Source organism: Tupaia chinensis, unplaced genomic scaffold (assembly GCF_000334495.1).
Source record: "Tupaia chinensis unplaced genomic scaffold, TupChi_1.0 Scaffold000455_1, whole genome shotgun sequence".
Classification (NCBI taxonomy): domain Eukaryota; kingdom Metazoa; phylum Chordata; class Mammalia; order Scandentia; family Tupaiidae; genus Tupaia; species Tupaia belangeri.
This window is the reverse complement of record NW_006159963.1, coordinates 117,137-131,910: the sequence shown is the minus strand read 5'-3', so window position 1 is coordinate 131,910 and position 14,774 is coordinate 117,137. Positions and strand designations below refer to the sequence as shown.

Below are 14,774 nucleotides of genomic sequence, written 5' to 3'. Positions count from 1 at the left end.
CCTGTTCTGTACATGGCCTTGAAAACCAAGAGAGGTTAATGTGTTGAATGATAGAACCCTGGGGCCCAAAATAGTGTCATGTCTTGGAGGGACAGATGAAGTGATCTGGTGTCACCACCCCTCCAGCCTATCCTTCCCCTGCTTTGTCTCCCGCTAGTCCTTTAGAATTTAGCATAAGGGTTACCGTTGTCCAGAGCTCAGCCAGTTCCCAGGACAGCTGCCCCTTCTATGTGTCTTGCCTCCCAACCTTTTTGTCCCTGTGTTGTCCTCTGTGACTGCTTTACCTCCTCACTTTCCCCAGGAGCTCCCTCAGGGCAGGGATTCTGACTTACTGTCTGCAAGACCTAAAGCCTGGTGTAGAGCAGGCCTTGGGGAATGTTCTGGGCTGGAATGCCCCCTAAATTGTGAGGAAATTTCCAGATTTTTAAATCTGAAATGAATTTAGAGAAACAAAACATGCTGATGAAATTCCTGGAGCAGGTGTCACTCTCTGAAAGTGAGTGTTGTCATGAAGCCTCATTTTTTTTTTCAAGAAGCTGCCGGTCATTTTCACTAGGGGAGAAGTTGAGTCATGTGGAAAGCTCTGAGAGGGAATGGACAAATTTCCTTTTGTTGTGTAGCTTCTCTGGATGGGAACAGGTTTGATTCTGGGCCCCATAAGGCCCTGTGAGTAAATATGGCTGCACTCAAGCTTCTTTAGCATCATGAGTGCCTCTGAGTTTCACAGGCTCTTTTCAAAAAAATAAAAAGTTTATTTATTTCTTCCATAAGCGTGAAAGGGTGAGAGAGAGAGGGAGAAATAGTAAACTCCCCACTTGGTTTTGATGCCTGGATCCATCCCCAGACTTCAGCTAGCCCCATATCATGGGCAAACCCGTGCCCAGAGTTTTTAGGGAGGTCTCTGGATACAAGCACAGAACCTTCCCATGTCGGGGGGCTTTGCAGAGCATCATGCTTTACTGCTGTGCCACTGTCTGGCCCCTCACAGCCTTGCTCTTAGTGAATCAAAACTTGGATGAGACTGAGGCTGGTGAGGGCTATGACTAACCAGGATGCTCGAAAAATTCCTGTTCATCTTCAGAAAGCAGTGCATTTATGGTGAGCAGACTTGATCCAAATCCCAGCTCTGACACTCAGCTTCTCTGAGCTCGTTGTGTTTGTGAAATGATGATGGCTGGCTTCTCCGCCTACTGACCTACCTGCCTGCCTGCCTGCCTACCTACCTACCTGTCTGCTTGCCTTCCTCCCACTCTCCTTACCTACCCACTACTTCCTACCTGCTTTTTCCTATGCACTTACCTACCTACCTACCTGACGAGGTTGTTTACAAGCAAGTAGCAACACTGTGTAAAGTAAGCACTCAGTAAATGATAACATTTCTTAAGAATAACAACAGCATAGGATCCAGGTGGTGGTGCAGGGCCGGCCAGCTGGACCCCATGGGAAGGATCCTGGGTTGCATTTCAGAACCTCCCTGAGCATGCCAGGCACATACATGCTTGCCTGTGATTCAGACTGGCTGAGATGGGGTTGGATTTCAGTGTAGGGACCATGTTGAGGGTATCTGTCTTTCTGTCTCTGTCTGTCCCTTTCTCATAGAAGAACTAAATAAACTTAAAAGAATATCAACATGAAAGCCTATGTCTGCCTAACATCCCAATCTGTATACACCTGGCCTGTAGGAAGTTTTGACTCCTAGACTGTGGCATAGTCAGACAGCAGAATTGAGGCTGAAGCAGGTGGAGCTCTTGTAACTCCAGCTCTGCTCCGTGTCTGGAAGCTGCAGTGAAGGGGGTGACTCTGGAGGCACGTGATGTGCTGTGACTAAAACAGGAACGGAGGGCAGGGGGAAGGAAAGTCATCGTGGGCAGCTGTGCACCTGATCACTGTTACTGTTGATTTTTCACGGTGGCTTAGAAGTCGGCAGCTTTATCCCTGTGTCACAGAAGTGAAAATATGCTCTCTTAAAAAATGTTTAAGGTTTATTTACATATTTCTTCCATGAGAGAAAAAAAATGGAGAGAGATAGTGGGGATGGGGATCCCAACAGCATCTTGATGCCACAATCCACCCCTAACCCCAGCCAGGTCAGGTCACAGGCACATGCCCATGCTCCTCGTGGGAAGCGAACTCAGGACCCCCCCATGTGGCCCATTTGCTTTACCAAATGGCCCTCTGCTAACCATCTGGTCCTGAGAATATGCTCTTTAAGATGAGAAGTATGGGGCCAGCAGATGTCTAAGCGGTTACGTTGCTGGTTTCCTACATGGCCGACCAGAGTTTGAGTCCTGGACCTGGTGGCTTGAAAATCACGCTAGGTGCATGCACGTGTGTGCCCAAGATCCTGAGAGGAGAATGGAGAAGGGATTGTGGCGTGGCCATCCCTTGGAGGGTGATTTCTCACTTGCCTTCTCACTATCTCTGTCTCTCTCTGGTGAGTGTATGTTCCCTAAGATAAAAAATATCTTAAAAAAAGAAAAGTGTGTGGGAAGAGTTGTGCCAGTGTCATACAGTTAAGACTCTTCGGAGCTCTGCTCTTGGCTCCCGAGCCCAGGCCCTTACTGGTGCACTGCTCATCTTGAAGACAGTACAGCTGGCGCTTCCCTGTGACCTCAGGTCTTTCAGCCTCAGCAGTGTTAGGATTTGGGACTGGATAATTAGTGCCACGAAGGGCTGTCCTGGTCATCATAGAGTGTTCAGCAATGTCCCTGGCCTCTCAGGGGTATTGCCAGATGCCAGCAGTATACCTGGCCCTGCCCACTACAGATGCAATAACCAAACATGTCTCCAGATTTTGCCAAATGTCCCCTGAGGGACAAAATTGTCTTCAGCTAAGAAGCATCGTTATAACTAACAAGAATCAGAAGTTTGGCTCATAAATATCATTTATTTGTATTGGAGTTGTTGGGGGTCAGAAGGAAGGAAGGACATGATCTTTGTTGAGTGTTGTATGTGTTAGGCACAGTGCTAAGCTCTTTTCCACCGGAAAAACCATCACTAAGGAAGCTATTGCTATACCCTCTTACGGATGAGGCAGTCTGCGTGACTAGCCACGCCCAGGTCATGTCCTAGTGGTGGTGGTGTGCTATCCTGAGCTGGGGTCTCTCTGTGTCCACATTTTTGCTTCTTCTCTCACCCCCTGTTCTAGAAAGAGGAATGTGCAGGGCTTTTGTTTCTTTCTGCGTGAAGCACCATTTGTTCTACTGACTTGTCACACCTCGAAAAGGTTCTGGAGTTGGGAAAACATAAATGACAGACACAGGAGTAGCAGCTGTGTACTTTTCACCCTGTCACAAAGTGGAAGAGGGAGTGAAGCAGTTAGCTTTCTCCAGCCCTCATCGCAGAAGCTTTGCTAAAACACTCTCCTTTTTTTCCTGGTTAAATGTCTCTGCCGCACAACCACATCCACGCGAGTGCTGTGCTGTGACACCTCTGTAAGGTTTTCCATCAAGCTCCCAAATTGATCATTATGATCGTCTTGAAGCGGAGCTAGGTACAAGTTGCAAGCAGGGCCCCTTCCCTTGCACAAAGACTGCTTCACAGTGAACCTTCGTCAAAGCAGCTAGCAAAGAAGATTAGACATAACGGTTTATTTTCCTTCCACTATATGTTGATTTATATGTGCAGTTCAATAGATGGAGCTAGACGAAATCTCTGAAGGAGAAATGGGGATTGAGTCTGTGACACACATATTTAGAGCAGCAGCTCCTAACCATTTTGTGACCATGGACCGTTTTTGAAATATCCGAGGCAAGCTTATGGGCCTTCTCCCTTGAAAAATTCACATATTTACCAATTTCTACAGATAATTTCCAGGTGGTGATTGACTCTTTTAGGAAACCGATAGGTTTGACACTGGACAGAGAATGATTTATTTCTCTGTGTTTAAAAAGGGAGGCTTTCTGATTTGTTAATGTGTTTCGGTAGTCTTAAAAACATTCATATACTTTGACCCAGTAATTGCACTGCTGGGAATCCTTCTTAAGAAAATAACCTGAATGTCAAACAAGGCTTTAGGCGTGGAGATGTACAGTGAAATATTATTTATGCTATTCAGACATCAGCTGGGGCCTCCATGTTCGTCCAAGAACTGGATGTAAGGGGTTCAGCTCTCTGCCGGTTGCAGGTCAGTAGGCGTCTAAAGCCGTTCTTGTGAGTCGGCCCAACCCATGTGGTAACCACCAGCAAGGTGGCTATTTCAGTGTAAACTTAATTTAAATTTAATGAAAGAAACATGGCATCCCTTGGTATGTTAGCCACGTTTCAGATACTCACTCAGTAGGCACACTAAGCTAGTGGCCACTGTAGCAGTGTAGAAAGAACATTCCCACCATCAGAGAAAATTCTGTGGGACAGGACTCACCAGGATTAATGCAGACTCCAGGAGGTGTGAGTGTTCGTGGCCTCCTGTAGGTTTTGGGCTCCGGGTTTCACGAAAGCTCTCCGTACAGCACAGCACAGTGTATCACATTGATCTGGATGTGGAGCTTGACACCCCATGCCCCACATGAAAATCCATTCATATTACGCCGTTTTGGGTGGTTACCCCACCGCAGTGGAATTCTGTTGGCCCCGAATAGTACCTTTTTTTGGTTGACTCACTGTCCTTCATTTTTTCCTCTTCCCTCTTTTCCTTCACCCTTAACCCCAATATGTCCTCTTTGAGGAGTAAAGATAATGGAAGTTCTTTGTCTGTCTGTCCTCTGAAGCCTGGGTGCCAAGTGACACAGGTTTAAGAGAGCCGCCCCTTCCGTGCCCAAGCCCTCTCAAGGCAGAAACACCCTGGATAAGTAAAGTATTTCCACATACTTATGTTTGTAGCAAAACCTTGGAAATGATGCTCACTAATAGGAGATGAGTTACAGTGAACTTAGTGCGACATTCACCTAATTTAATATTATGTAGTCATTAACAATGATGCTCACAAATAATTTCCAGAGATGTGGGGAAATATTTAAGTGAGGAATACACAGTTCAGCATTCTGTGTCCAGCATTGCTTCAACCTTGGAAAGATGCTCAGAGTGAAAAAGATTGGGAGGGAACCCAGTCTGCCATCTGTGAATTGGTAGTGGGCCCATGGCAAGTTTTGTTTTCTTTATCCTTTCATATTTCAAAATGTCTTGGGGCCAGCAGTTAGCATAATGGCTATGTCGCTGGACTCCCATGTAGTCGACCGCAGTTCGTGTCCCGGACCTGGTGGCTTAAAACTCATGCTGGGTGCATGTGTGTGCGTGCTCAAGATCCCGAGAGGAGGGACCCAGCAGTTGGCGTAATGGCTATGTCGCTGAACTCCCACATAATCGACCGCGGTTCACATCCCGGACCTGGTGGCTTAGAACTCACACCGGGCGCGTGTGCGTGCCCGTCCAAGATCCCGAGAGGAGAATGGAGGAGAAGGGATTGCGGCGTGACCATCCCTCCTGGGGGGTGATTTCTTGCTTTCTATCTCTGTCTCTCTCAGTCTGTCTGGTGAGCGCACGTGCCCTATAGCAAAAACACACACACACACACACAAAAACAACTCTCCAAAAAATATCTGTATTTACTTTTATAATCAGAGAAGAAGCAAAAAACGTAAAGGACATTAAGAACCACAGGAAGGCTTGCTGGGCTTTGCATCTTAAAGCACAAGCAGATCTGTTTTAAACTCTCTGTTGTCTTGTTTTACCAAGTACCAACAGCCTGCAGGCCGAGTTGAACAGCATTCTGGCCCTGCGGAAACAGCTGGAGCGTGATGTGCTCTCATACCGGAATTTGCAGAAGACCCTGGAGGAGCAGATCAATGAAATTCGGCGGCGGGAAGGTACACTCTCTCCTGTATGAATTTCCCTTCAGTTTTTCCACTTCAGGGGCCTTGGTGGAACTTTAAAAGTTCAAAAAGTTCTTTAAGAGGTAAAGCACCCACAGGATTTTATCGAAGGATCCTTCTTGTGGTGACCTTGTCGATCCTGGCTCTCTTAGTTTGAATCCACATGACTTCTGCCTTCATAATGGAAGGACCCAGTCAGTTGCATTAATTCTGCACAGGGTCTTTCACAGGATTGCGTCCTTGCTGCCTCTACTGTCTTCTGTATCACTTGATACTGTTAGCTGCAGCTAACCTTGCAGTCCGCTTTCTCTGGTAAGCAATCCTCATTGCCCAAAACGTCTGGGCTCTGCCAGTTACAGCACCTCCTGCAGGGAACCCTGGCCTGCAACACATACGTGGGGGGAGACCGCTGTTTCATGCTGAAATGTGGTTTTTAGCATCTTAGGTACATTTGGGGAGGACTACAAGATGAGTTCCCATGGGACTTGCATTGCTGAGCTCTCAGGGTCACATTTGGCTCTCTCCTTTGCTAGAACCTGAGCCCTCAAAGACTGGGTTGATGTCTTATTCCTTCCTATATCTCTAGTCTGGTGCCTGGCACACGTGGTAAAATTGGTAATAGCAGTGATAGGTTCCGCATTTCTTGAGCACCTGCTGTTGTACAAGGCATGGTGCTAGGCACTTGCTTTTCATCTCTGATCCTCACAGTAATTCCATGAGGCAGAGTCATCCTATAACTTAATTTACAGGTGAAGAAACTGAGGCTCATCCGGAGCGTGGGGAGGTGGGGAAGGGCTTGATATGCTCAGATTTCGAGCCAGGGTATCTTCTTTGAAGAGTCACTCTGTGGAGTACCCTGCACTGTATTTTAAGTGTGTTAGCTCCTACCTGCCTGTGTTAAATGAGATACTGTTTGTTGGATATGCCTCACCCAGTCACCATCCTCCCCCTCCCCCACTCCTCCCCTCCCTATGACAACGCGACTTTGCTGCAAGGGAAGCAGACCCTTACGTGATAACTGAATTTGCTTTTATCTTTGCTCTCGCGGGCAGTTTCTGCACTTAGTGTGCTCACTTCCCACGAGGGCTCGGCATCCAGTGAAAAATATGGCAGCACTTTTATTTCCCATGAGTTCTGCCCTTGAGGGTCACATCTAATTTTCCTGTATTCTCACCTAAACAGAATCACTCCCTCATTTAAACTGAAATCACCGTTTGCTTGTGCCATTCAGAGTGGTCTCCAGGCACCACACTTGGTATGCAAATTGTAATTCAGAATTGGTCACACTGAAAACCTACAGCCTGAGATGAGACCGTACATTGAAATAGCAGCCTGTAGAGAAAGGGAAAATTACTTTTGCTCCAAAGAGGCTGTTTCACCCTCCCTGTGTGGACTTACGCTCCTTCCCCACCCTTTAACTCACATTGCTTTGTATGGATTGTACTGGGTTCTGTCTCAGAAGGATCTGTTTCTGATATTCTCATCCCCCCACCCCTTTTTTTTTTGGGCAGAAGAACCATTTTCGTTTTATAGCGATCAAACATCTTATCTAAGTATATGCCTTGAAGAGCGTAATCAGGTTCAAGTGGAACATTTTTCTCAAGAAGAACTTAAGAAAAAGGTATTGACCTATTAACTGTGTGTGTGTGTGTGTGTCTGCGTGTGTGTTTAAAGGTCATTTGTTGTCTCTTGGGTTCCTGATCAGGTGTAAGATTCTGAAAGCCCCTTTCCTTTCCTGCTTCCTTCTCCTCTCTGCCTCGTCTTTGCTTCTCTGTGTTCCTCGCCTGAAGTGCCCCCTCAGATGCACTCCTCGTCCAACTCGAGAGCCTAACCTAGGCTTGAGCTCTGGGAAGAAAAGCTCTCCAGCCCTTCTGTGTAGTTAGCCAACTTCTCGTTGACCTAATCTGAATCGATATCCTTCTCACACTGCGCTGTAATTACCCGGTTCTTCATCTGCATTCCCTGCTAGGCTGTGAACACCCAAAATGCCGTGATCAGGCCTTACTCCTTCCTGATTTTCTAGTATCTAGCACACTTAGTAGGAACAGAGACACTTTTCGAACATATAAAGTTCCAGGTTTGATCAGTAAATTTTTTTAAACTGGAAAGGTGTTTCAATCTGTTGATCAGTGATGTGATTAGACTGGTTGGTAGTTCTTCAAAGAACCATTGTTAAGAATAGGAAGAGCTGGGGCTGGCAAGCGACATGGTGGTTAAAAGCGCTGGACTCCCACATGGCTGACCATGGTTCAAGTCTCGGACCTGGTGGCTTGCTGTCTTACTTCCTCTCTCTCTGTCTCTCTCTGGTCAAACTGGAAAATAATAATGATAATAATAATAAAGTTAAATAAAATAATTCTTTAAAAAAAGAATAGGAAGGACTGGCACAGAGGAGGCTATGTGATTTATCAGAACATCATCACACACGTGTGACGCAGATGTAGTTTCTGTCTTCGGATAATTCACATTCTGGTAGAAGACACAGGCATTACACGAGTGATTGCAATATGGAGTGTAAGGTTTGCTGTGTTAGGCAGCTGAACAAGGTGTAGAGGTGGCAGAGAGGGAGTGGTTCATTGGCAAGGATTGGGAGATGTTCACTTGATCAGGGGAAGCCTCTCAGCAAAAGTGAGACTTGAAGTGGGTTTTGAAGGATCAATAGGAGTTTGTTCTGTTGGGAGGCTTTGTCAAAGAGGGAGAGATCAACAGAGAGAGAGAGAGAGAGAGAGAGAGAGAGAGAGACAGAGAGAGAGAGAGAGAGAGAGAGAGAGAGAGAGAAGAGTCAGAGAGAGAAAGCAGCCTGCATAAGATCCAGAAATAAGAAATAGCAAGGATAACTAAGAATTGGGACATTTTGGGAGGAGTGAAGCAAGGATCCTTGAGACAGCTGCTAGTGTTTGAAGATAAAATGAAGTGGCACTGGCTGCCACTGGTACCTGCTGTGTTGTGGTAGGGCAGAAGGGAGTTCACTTGCATGATACTTTGTAAACGTTTGTGGTATTGGGATGTCTGTCCTTCCCACTAGAACTTGCTTGAGGTTTGGATCCAGTTTTGTTGTATTGAACAGCTACTATGTACAGTCAAGGGAAGATTTTCCACTCTATCTGAAGAGGTAATGATCCTCTCCATTAAGAATTCTTTGGAAAATGACTAGCCATTGGGATTGAAGCTTGCAGGACCCAGGGGTGGTGTCTGCTCAATTGCTTAGATACCTGACCTAGCAAGACCTATGCCTTAAGGAGCAGCCCTGGACTGGGAGCTTGGGGAATCTCAGTTCTGGCCCTGGCTCTGCTTCCGTGGAGGCAGCTTCTCCTTCCTACCTGACTAGGTGCTTTGGCCACTGTTAACATCTCATTTAGTCTCCAGGTGTCCTCAGCTATGGGACCTCAGTTAATTAACTTTTAGATCTCTGGTTCCTCATTGTAAAATGGGGATAGGCACTATATACTTCCTCAAGAATTTTTTGACTAAACCTTATAGTAGTTTAGGAGCCATAAATTGCTTTGTGATTGTCTACTGTCATTGCCACTGATTGCTAGATATGTGTACAAAGGAGAACTCAGATGCTGTAAATAAAGCCCTGACACAGTCTAAGAAACTTCAACCTTCGGGTCTTTTCCTGCAGGGAGTCTCAGATACAAGACAGAGATAGTGTTAGCACTGAGACTGTGCCAAGGATGTCAGTGCAGTGCGGTGACAGTCATGTTCTCACAGTAACCTATTCTCCAGATGAGGAGCCTGCTTGGGTTCTCTCTGCCTTAAAGTGGTGGCTCTGGCATTAGAATACTGGCCCACCAAATGTTAAAGCCAGTGTCTCTGTCACTGTACCCAGGGTGGCCTGAAGTCTAGAGTCAGGCAGGCTGATTCTCCAAGGCGCTGATGCTGAAGGGCCTGCTCAGTGGGAGGGACCGTGTCCTGCCATGTGACTGCGGAAGCTGAAGTCTGCTGCTGGGAGCCAGTCCTCTCCCTGCTCTTCTCTTGCAGGTCAGCGACCTTATCCAACTAGTAAAGGAACTGTATTCGGACAACCAGCACCTGAAGAAAACCATTTTTGATCTCTCCTGCATGGGTATCCAGGGAAATGGCAGACTCGAGTCAACAGAACAAACAGAGGTAAGAGGAACATATTTTTGTCGTGTGTTTCTTACAAAAACCTAATGACCCCCAAAGCTTCTTAAGACTGCATCTGTCCTGGGGTGGTCTCCAGCTTGAGCTCCCTTTGCTGTGGGTGAGGTTATGATGGCCCTGTCAGGTCAGCGGGTCTGTCCAAAGGCTTCATGAGGTTTGAGTCATGTGGCTATGAGCACATTTAGATAAGCTGTGATGCTTTGACTCTGGTCCAGCCCTGGGATCTGTGTTGCAGACGGCACATCTGGAGGAGCAGTGTGGTCTCAGAGGGATCTGGAGAGTTGCCACATCACCCAGATAATCTGGGTAGTGTAGATGCAGCCTTAATGATTCTATTAACATTGAAAATCAGATGTACACGTACCCCGCTAGAGGGAGGAACCTTTATTCACCTTGAGGACTTTTGGTCCCAGCACTGATCTTTGTGATGTGCTGTCTGCGATTTCTCTGTCACCTGAGCTGCTCAGTGGGAGGACCCTGATGTTGTGACAGTGAGAATGAGCAAATAGGAAGCACAGGAGAGCCTTTTTGTGCTTGGGTCCCTCAAGTACAAAACTGGAGTCTTCTTGGTTGGGGCTGTCTTGAACTGAGCCTGGAGCACCATGCTGATGGTGGTCTCACACTCACTGCCACACCGTTTCTGGGGAAAGATTTGTCAGCCTTAGGCCCTTTCCCCCTTCCTTCAAAATGGGAATGCTCAGAGGTATTTATGCTGTGCTCAGGCCATCTGCGCTCTTTGAGAGAAGGGCTATTATCGATCTTAGCCTCTAGGGCTCTAGATAATTTTGAAAACCAAGAATATCTACAATCCATTTAGGGAGAAACAAGTCTCTTGGTTTGCTTCCTCCGAGGCAGCATTTTTAATAAACAGCTCATTCTTCACCTACTTCATTTGAGTTGTAAATGGCAGTTTTGTTTGTTCATTTGCCCTTTGGAAAAAAAAATCTGCTAAATATCCCATTATGTCCTTTGGAGAACAGAGGCTTCCTCTTCCCACTCTAAGATCTTAAGACCAGCCGATTCAGGTTTGAGTCACTTGTCAGATTGCACTTCGACTTGATGTTCCCTATGAATAGGCTGTCCTTTATAGCACAGTTCCCCATCCTCCCCCAGAATGGGCTGGGAAGATCTGCACGGACAGAATGATGTGTCTAAGGGAGGAGAGGGAGCTAGGGTGAGGGTGGGATGACAAAGAAGAGAGCCTGCTGTTTTCTGGGAGCTTGTGTGCTTCTTCTTCAATGAGGAATGGACAGAAACAAACCAGAAATGGTTATATTGTCCACAGCATTTTTGAAGCAGCAGGCCTTGCAGAGTGGGGCCTGGGCACAATCCCAGCTCTCTAGGAACATATAAATAGGAAAAGAAGAGGGAGAGAAGCGAGATTTTGTGTTTTTAAAATTCAGTATTTTGTCTCTAATGTTTAACCCTAACATTTTGAAACAGAGAAAATAAATCACCCCTAATCCTATCTCTCTTTATAAAAGAGGCACAGTGGACCCAGCTACGGTGGCTCAGTTGTAGTTTAACACTGCAGTGCTGGAAGCTGTATGCAAGACTAGGGTTTGGTTCCTGGATTGACTCGTACATGCTAAGGTGTGCATGTTTGCATGCCTGTGATTTTGGCTGTCTGAGAGGCTGGAAGGGCTGGGTCATGGTGTGAGACCCTGTTGAGGGTACTTGTCTCCCCCTCTCTCTCATGCAAGAAGGAACTAATGTTTCAGGATCGTTCTTTTATATCTGTGTATTGAACCTGTGCACGTTCATACCTGTACTGTAATACAGTTTTATACGCTGCTTTTTCCACCTGTCATTATATCATGGCATCTTATTCCATCTTAAAATATGCTGAAGAGTAACCACCTCACTATTGTCCGACATGTAGATTGCTTCTAGAGACTTGTTTTAGATCATGTGACAAATGTCTTTGGACAGAAGTCCTTTTTGATGTTTAGGTTTCCCCCCTTAAGTTATATTCCCAGATATGTAATCACCAGTTCAAAGGACTGATACAGATTTGCAATAGGCATAACATTTATTTTCATGTGCCATCCTCTAACAACTCTTAATTTGAAAAGGGTTTAAGTCAGTTTGACGGCCCTGAGAGGATGTATCAGGTTTCTTTTCAAGGTGGTTGCCCTGGCGAAACCTCTCCAGCTGGGTGCGATGGTACTTGTTCCCTGCATGCTGACAGTTCACAGAGAAACGACTGAACAAACAACCGGAAACAGATATCCTGTTGTTTTAATGTGCATTGAAAAAAATCTCTAATGAGGTTGCCCTATTATTTTTTTTTAATTTTTTTTTTGTTGTTGGTTATTAATCTATGCATTATAGGACACTCTGGTTGAGAATCTCCATGCAGAAGATATTTCAGCAGAGTGCAGCCAGGGTGGTGCATGGAAAACCATGAGCTATGCATATGCCACACACTGAGCTACCCTCTTTCAGATAGCTTATGTGGGGACCAGCAGTTGGCGTAATGGCTATGTCACTGGACTCCCATGTAGTTGACTGTGTTTTGAGTCCTGGACCCAATAACTTAAACTCACACCAGGTGCATGTGTATACATGCCCCAAATCCCGAGAGAACAATGGAGGAGAAGGGATTGCGGTGTGGTCATCCCCCCTGGGGGGTGATTCTTGCTTTCTGGGCACAGCTCCTGCACATTGCAAGTGCTTAAAAAGGATTATTATTATTTACTTGTTGTCATTATTGGGAATGGTTAGAAAACTAAGATTTTTTTTTTGACATGGAAAGAAAACAGATTATGGGATATAATTGTATTAAAACTATTTGTAGGGCTGTTACGTTGAACCAAAAACAGACTACATGTGACTCTGGAGCACAGAAATAGTGCTCGGAGATGAGCGGTGCTGTTGAATATTCTGTTAATAGTAATAGAGTAAAACCTGGTTTGTCAGAGTGGATTTAATTTCAACAAAAGCAAGAACTTTCTAGCTATTCGACTCCATAAGTTACGAGTTGTATGTGATTTATGACATCTTTGGCACAGTTCCTGGCATATAGTCACTCAGTAAAACAAAGCTATTTTTAAGAAATTGCCAGAGGCATGTGCACTCTTCAGAACAACAGAGAGAGACAGGGAGAGGGAGAGGGAGAAAGCGCTCCCTAAAGGGGCGTGGTCATGCTGTTATTCTTCCTTCATTTCTCCATCCTATTGGGATTTGGGGCATGCACACACATACACCCGGTGTATTTTTCAAGTCACTAGGGCCAGAATTCAAACCACAGTTGGCTATGTGGGATCTGGCTCTCTAAACTACCAGGCTATAGAGCTGGCCCAAGACATAGCTACTTTTATTTGATTTTTTAGTATCAGTCATCAAGTTGGAACTATAACCCTCTTTTGACTCTGTTCAGAGTTGCTTTAACACCACCATAGGGCAGTTTTTCTAAAGTTTAATATGTATGTGAATTTCCTGGAGATCTTGATAAAATGCATATTTTGAAGCTCAACAAGTGGCATGTTGGTTAAGGTATATTGCTGACCCCGTGGTTTGAGTGTCAGACCCAGTAGCTTGACAGATATGCGGGGTGGGTATGCCCAAAATTCTGAGAGGAGAATAGAGGGAAGGGATTGCAGCATGGCCAGCCCTTCTGGGAGGTGATTTCTCACTTCTCTTTCTGTTTCTCTCCAGCAAGCACAGGTTCAGTAAGCATTTGGCATGAGACCTCAGAGTCTGCATTCTAACAAGCTTCCAGGTGATATCTTCTATTGTTCTAAGGAACATACGTTGATTAGCAAGACCAGAGATAGTATCAAAACAGTTCGGTTCCAGCTTTCATTTTGAGCGAAATCTTTGTTCATTTGTTCGTTCATTCAGCAGTGCCACTGACAGTCCCTGCCCTCTTACCTGTGTAATACAGAGGAGCAGGGGCAATTGCAACAGTGTGGTGAGCGCTGCAATCGAGTGAGTGCAGAGTCCTAAGGAGCGGGTAGGCAGGTGCCCTGCCCTCTCTTTTAGAAGTCAAGGGACTTTCTTCTTGGAGGACTAGAGGGAACTACAATGCCCATTGAGAAAGAATAGCCCAAGAGGTGGGAGAGAGCCAGGAGAATGCAGAATTACAGGGTGATATTTTCAGAAGGGAGTGTTTCACAGTGTTCAATACTCTGAGAAGACAAGAAAGAAAAAACAGCTGAGAAGGTCTAAGTGGTCACATGACTGAGCAGTCTCATCAGAGTGAGTGATGTGGAAGCAGCTAGCAGTGAGAGAGGAGAGGTGGGGAGTGAGGAAAAGGACTTGGAGCCTATCGATGCTGGACATTTCTCTGTCCAAAATATGTAATTTCCTGACCATGGCTGAGAGTTTAATTTTGACCTGTCGGCAGAGGTAAAGAGAAGTGAATATTAATTTTTCTATCAGTGTGTTGAACATGGTTGTGGTTCTGGAAATGGAAGTCACTTTGAAGCGTTAGACGTTTCAACTTGGAACGACGTGTGTGCACAGTAGGTTGCCCAGTTAAGCTTAGGGGAAACCCTCCTTCTATCTGTGGGAGTGAGGGAAGAGCTTCTCTAAGCCTTGAGTGCGTGTGGATTTTATTTTCTGTATTAGAAGGTCTTTGGAGACCTTTCACAGGCCATTTCTGGAGAGTGGCAGCAGCAAAAACCACATTGCAGAATGTGAGATCAGGCCCTTTCCAGGAGCTTGGAGAAGGACAGAGAGCACTTGGGGACCAGGGGTGCTGGGGAGTCAGCAGCAGCTTTGAGTTTGTTTGTTTGTTTGTTTGTTTGAATTGGGAGAGACTCTTCTCTAACATTTTTTTTTTTTTTTGAGAGGTTTTCGCTATAGGGCACGTACACTCGCCAGACAGAG

General features: G+C 45.8%; 1 protein-coding gene across 8 annotated transcripts in view; it reads left to right on the top strand.

The window, feature by feature from the left end:
* CDK5RAP2 (CDK5 regulatory subunit associated protein 2) overlaps window positions 1–14,774 on the top strand; it is a 208,699-nt gene that overhangs the window by 108,429 nt on the left and 85,496 nt on the right. For 6 of the 8 annotated variants that reach the window (XM_027774562.1, XM_027774564.1, XM_006155481.3 and 3 more), the window contains exons 17-19: window positions 5,674–5,804; window positions 7,322–7,431; window positions 9,795–9,923. In XM_027774562.1, the coding sequence (XP_027630363.1) occupies window positions 5,674–5,804; window positions 7,322–7,431; window positions 9,795–9,923 (370 nt within the window). The remainder of the gene's footprint in view (window positions 1–5,673; window positions 5,805–7,321; window positions 7,432–9,794; window positions 9,924–14,774) is intronic. The other 2 variants (XM_006155484.3, XM_027774561.1) reach the window with 1 other exon arrangement.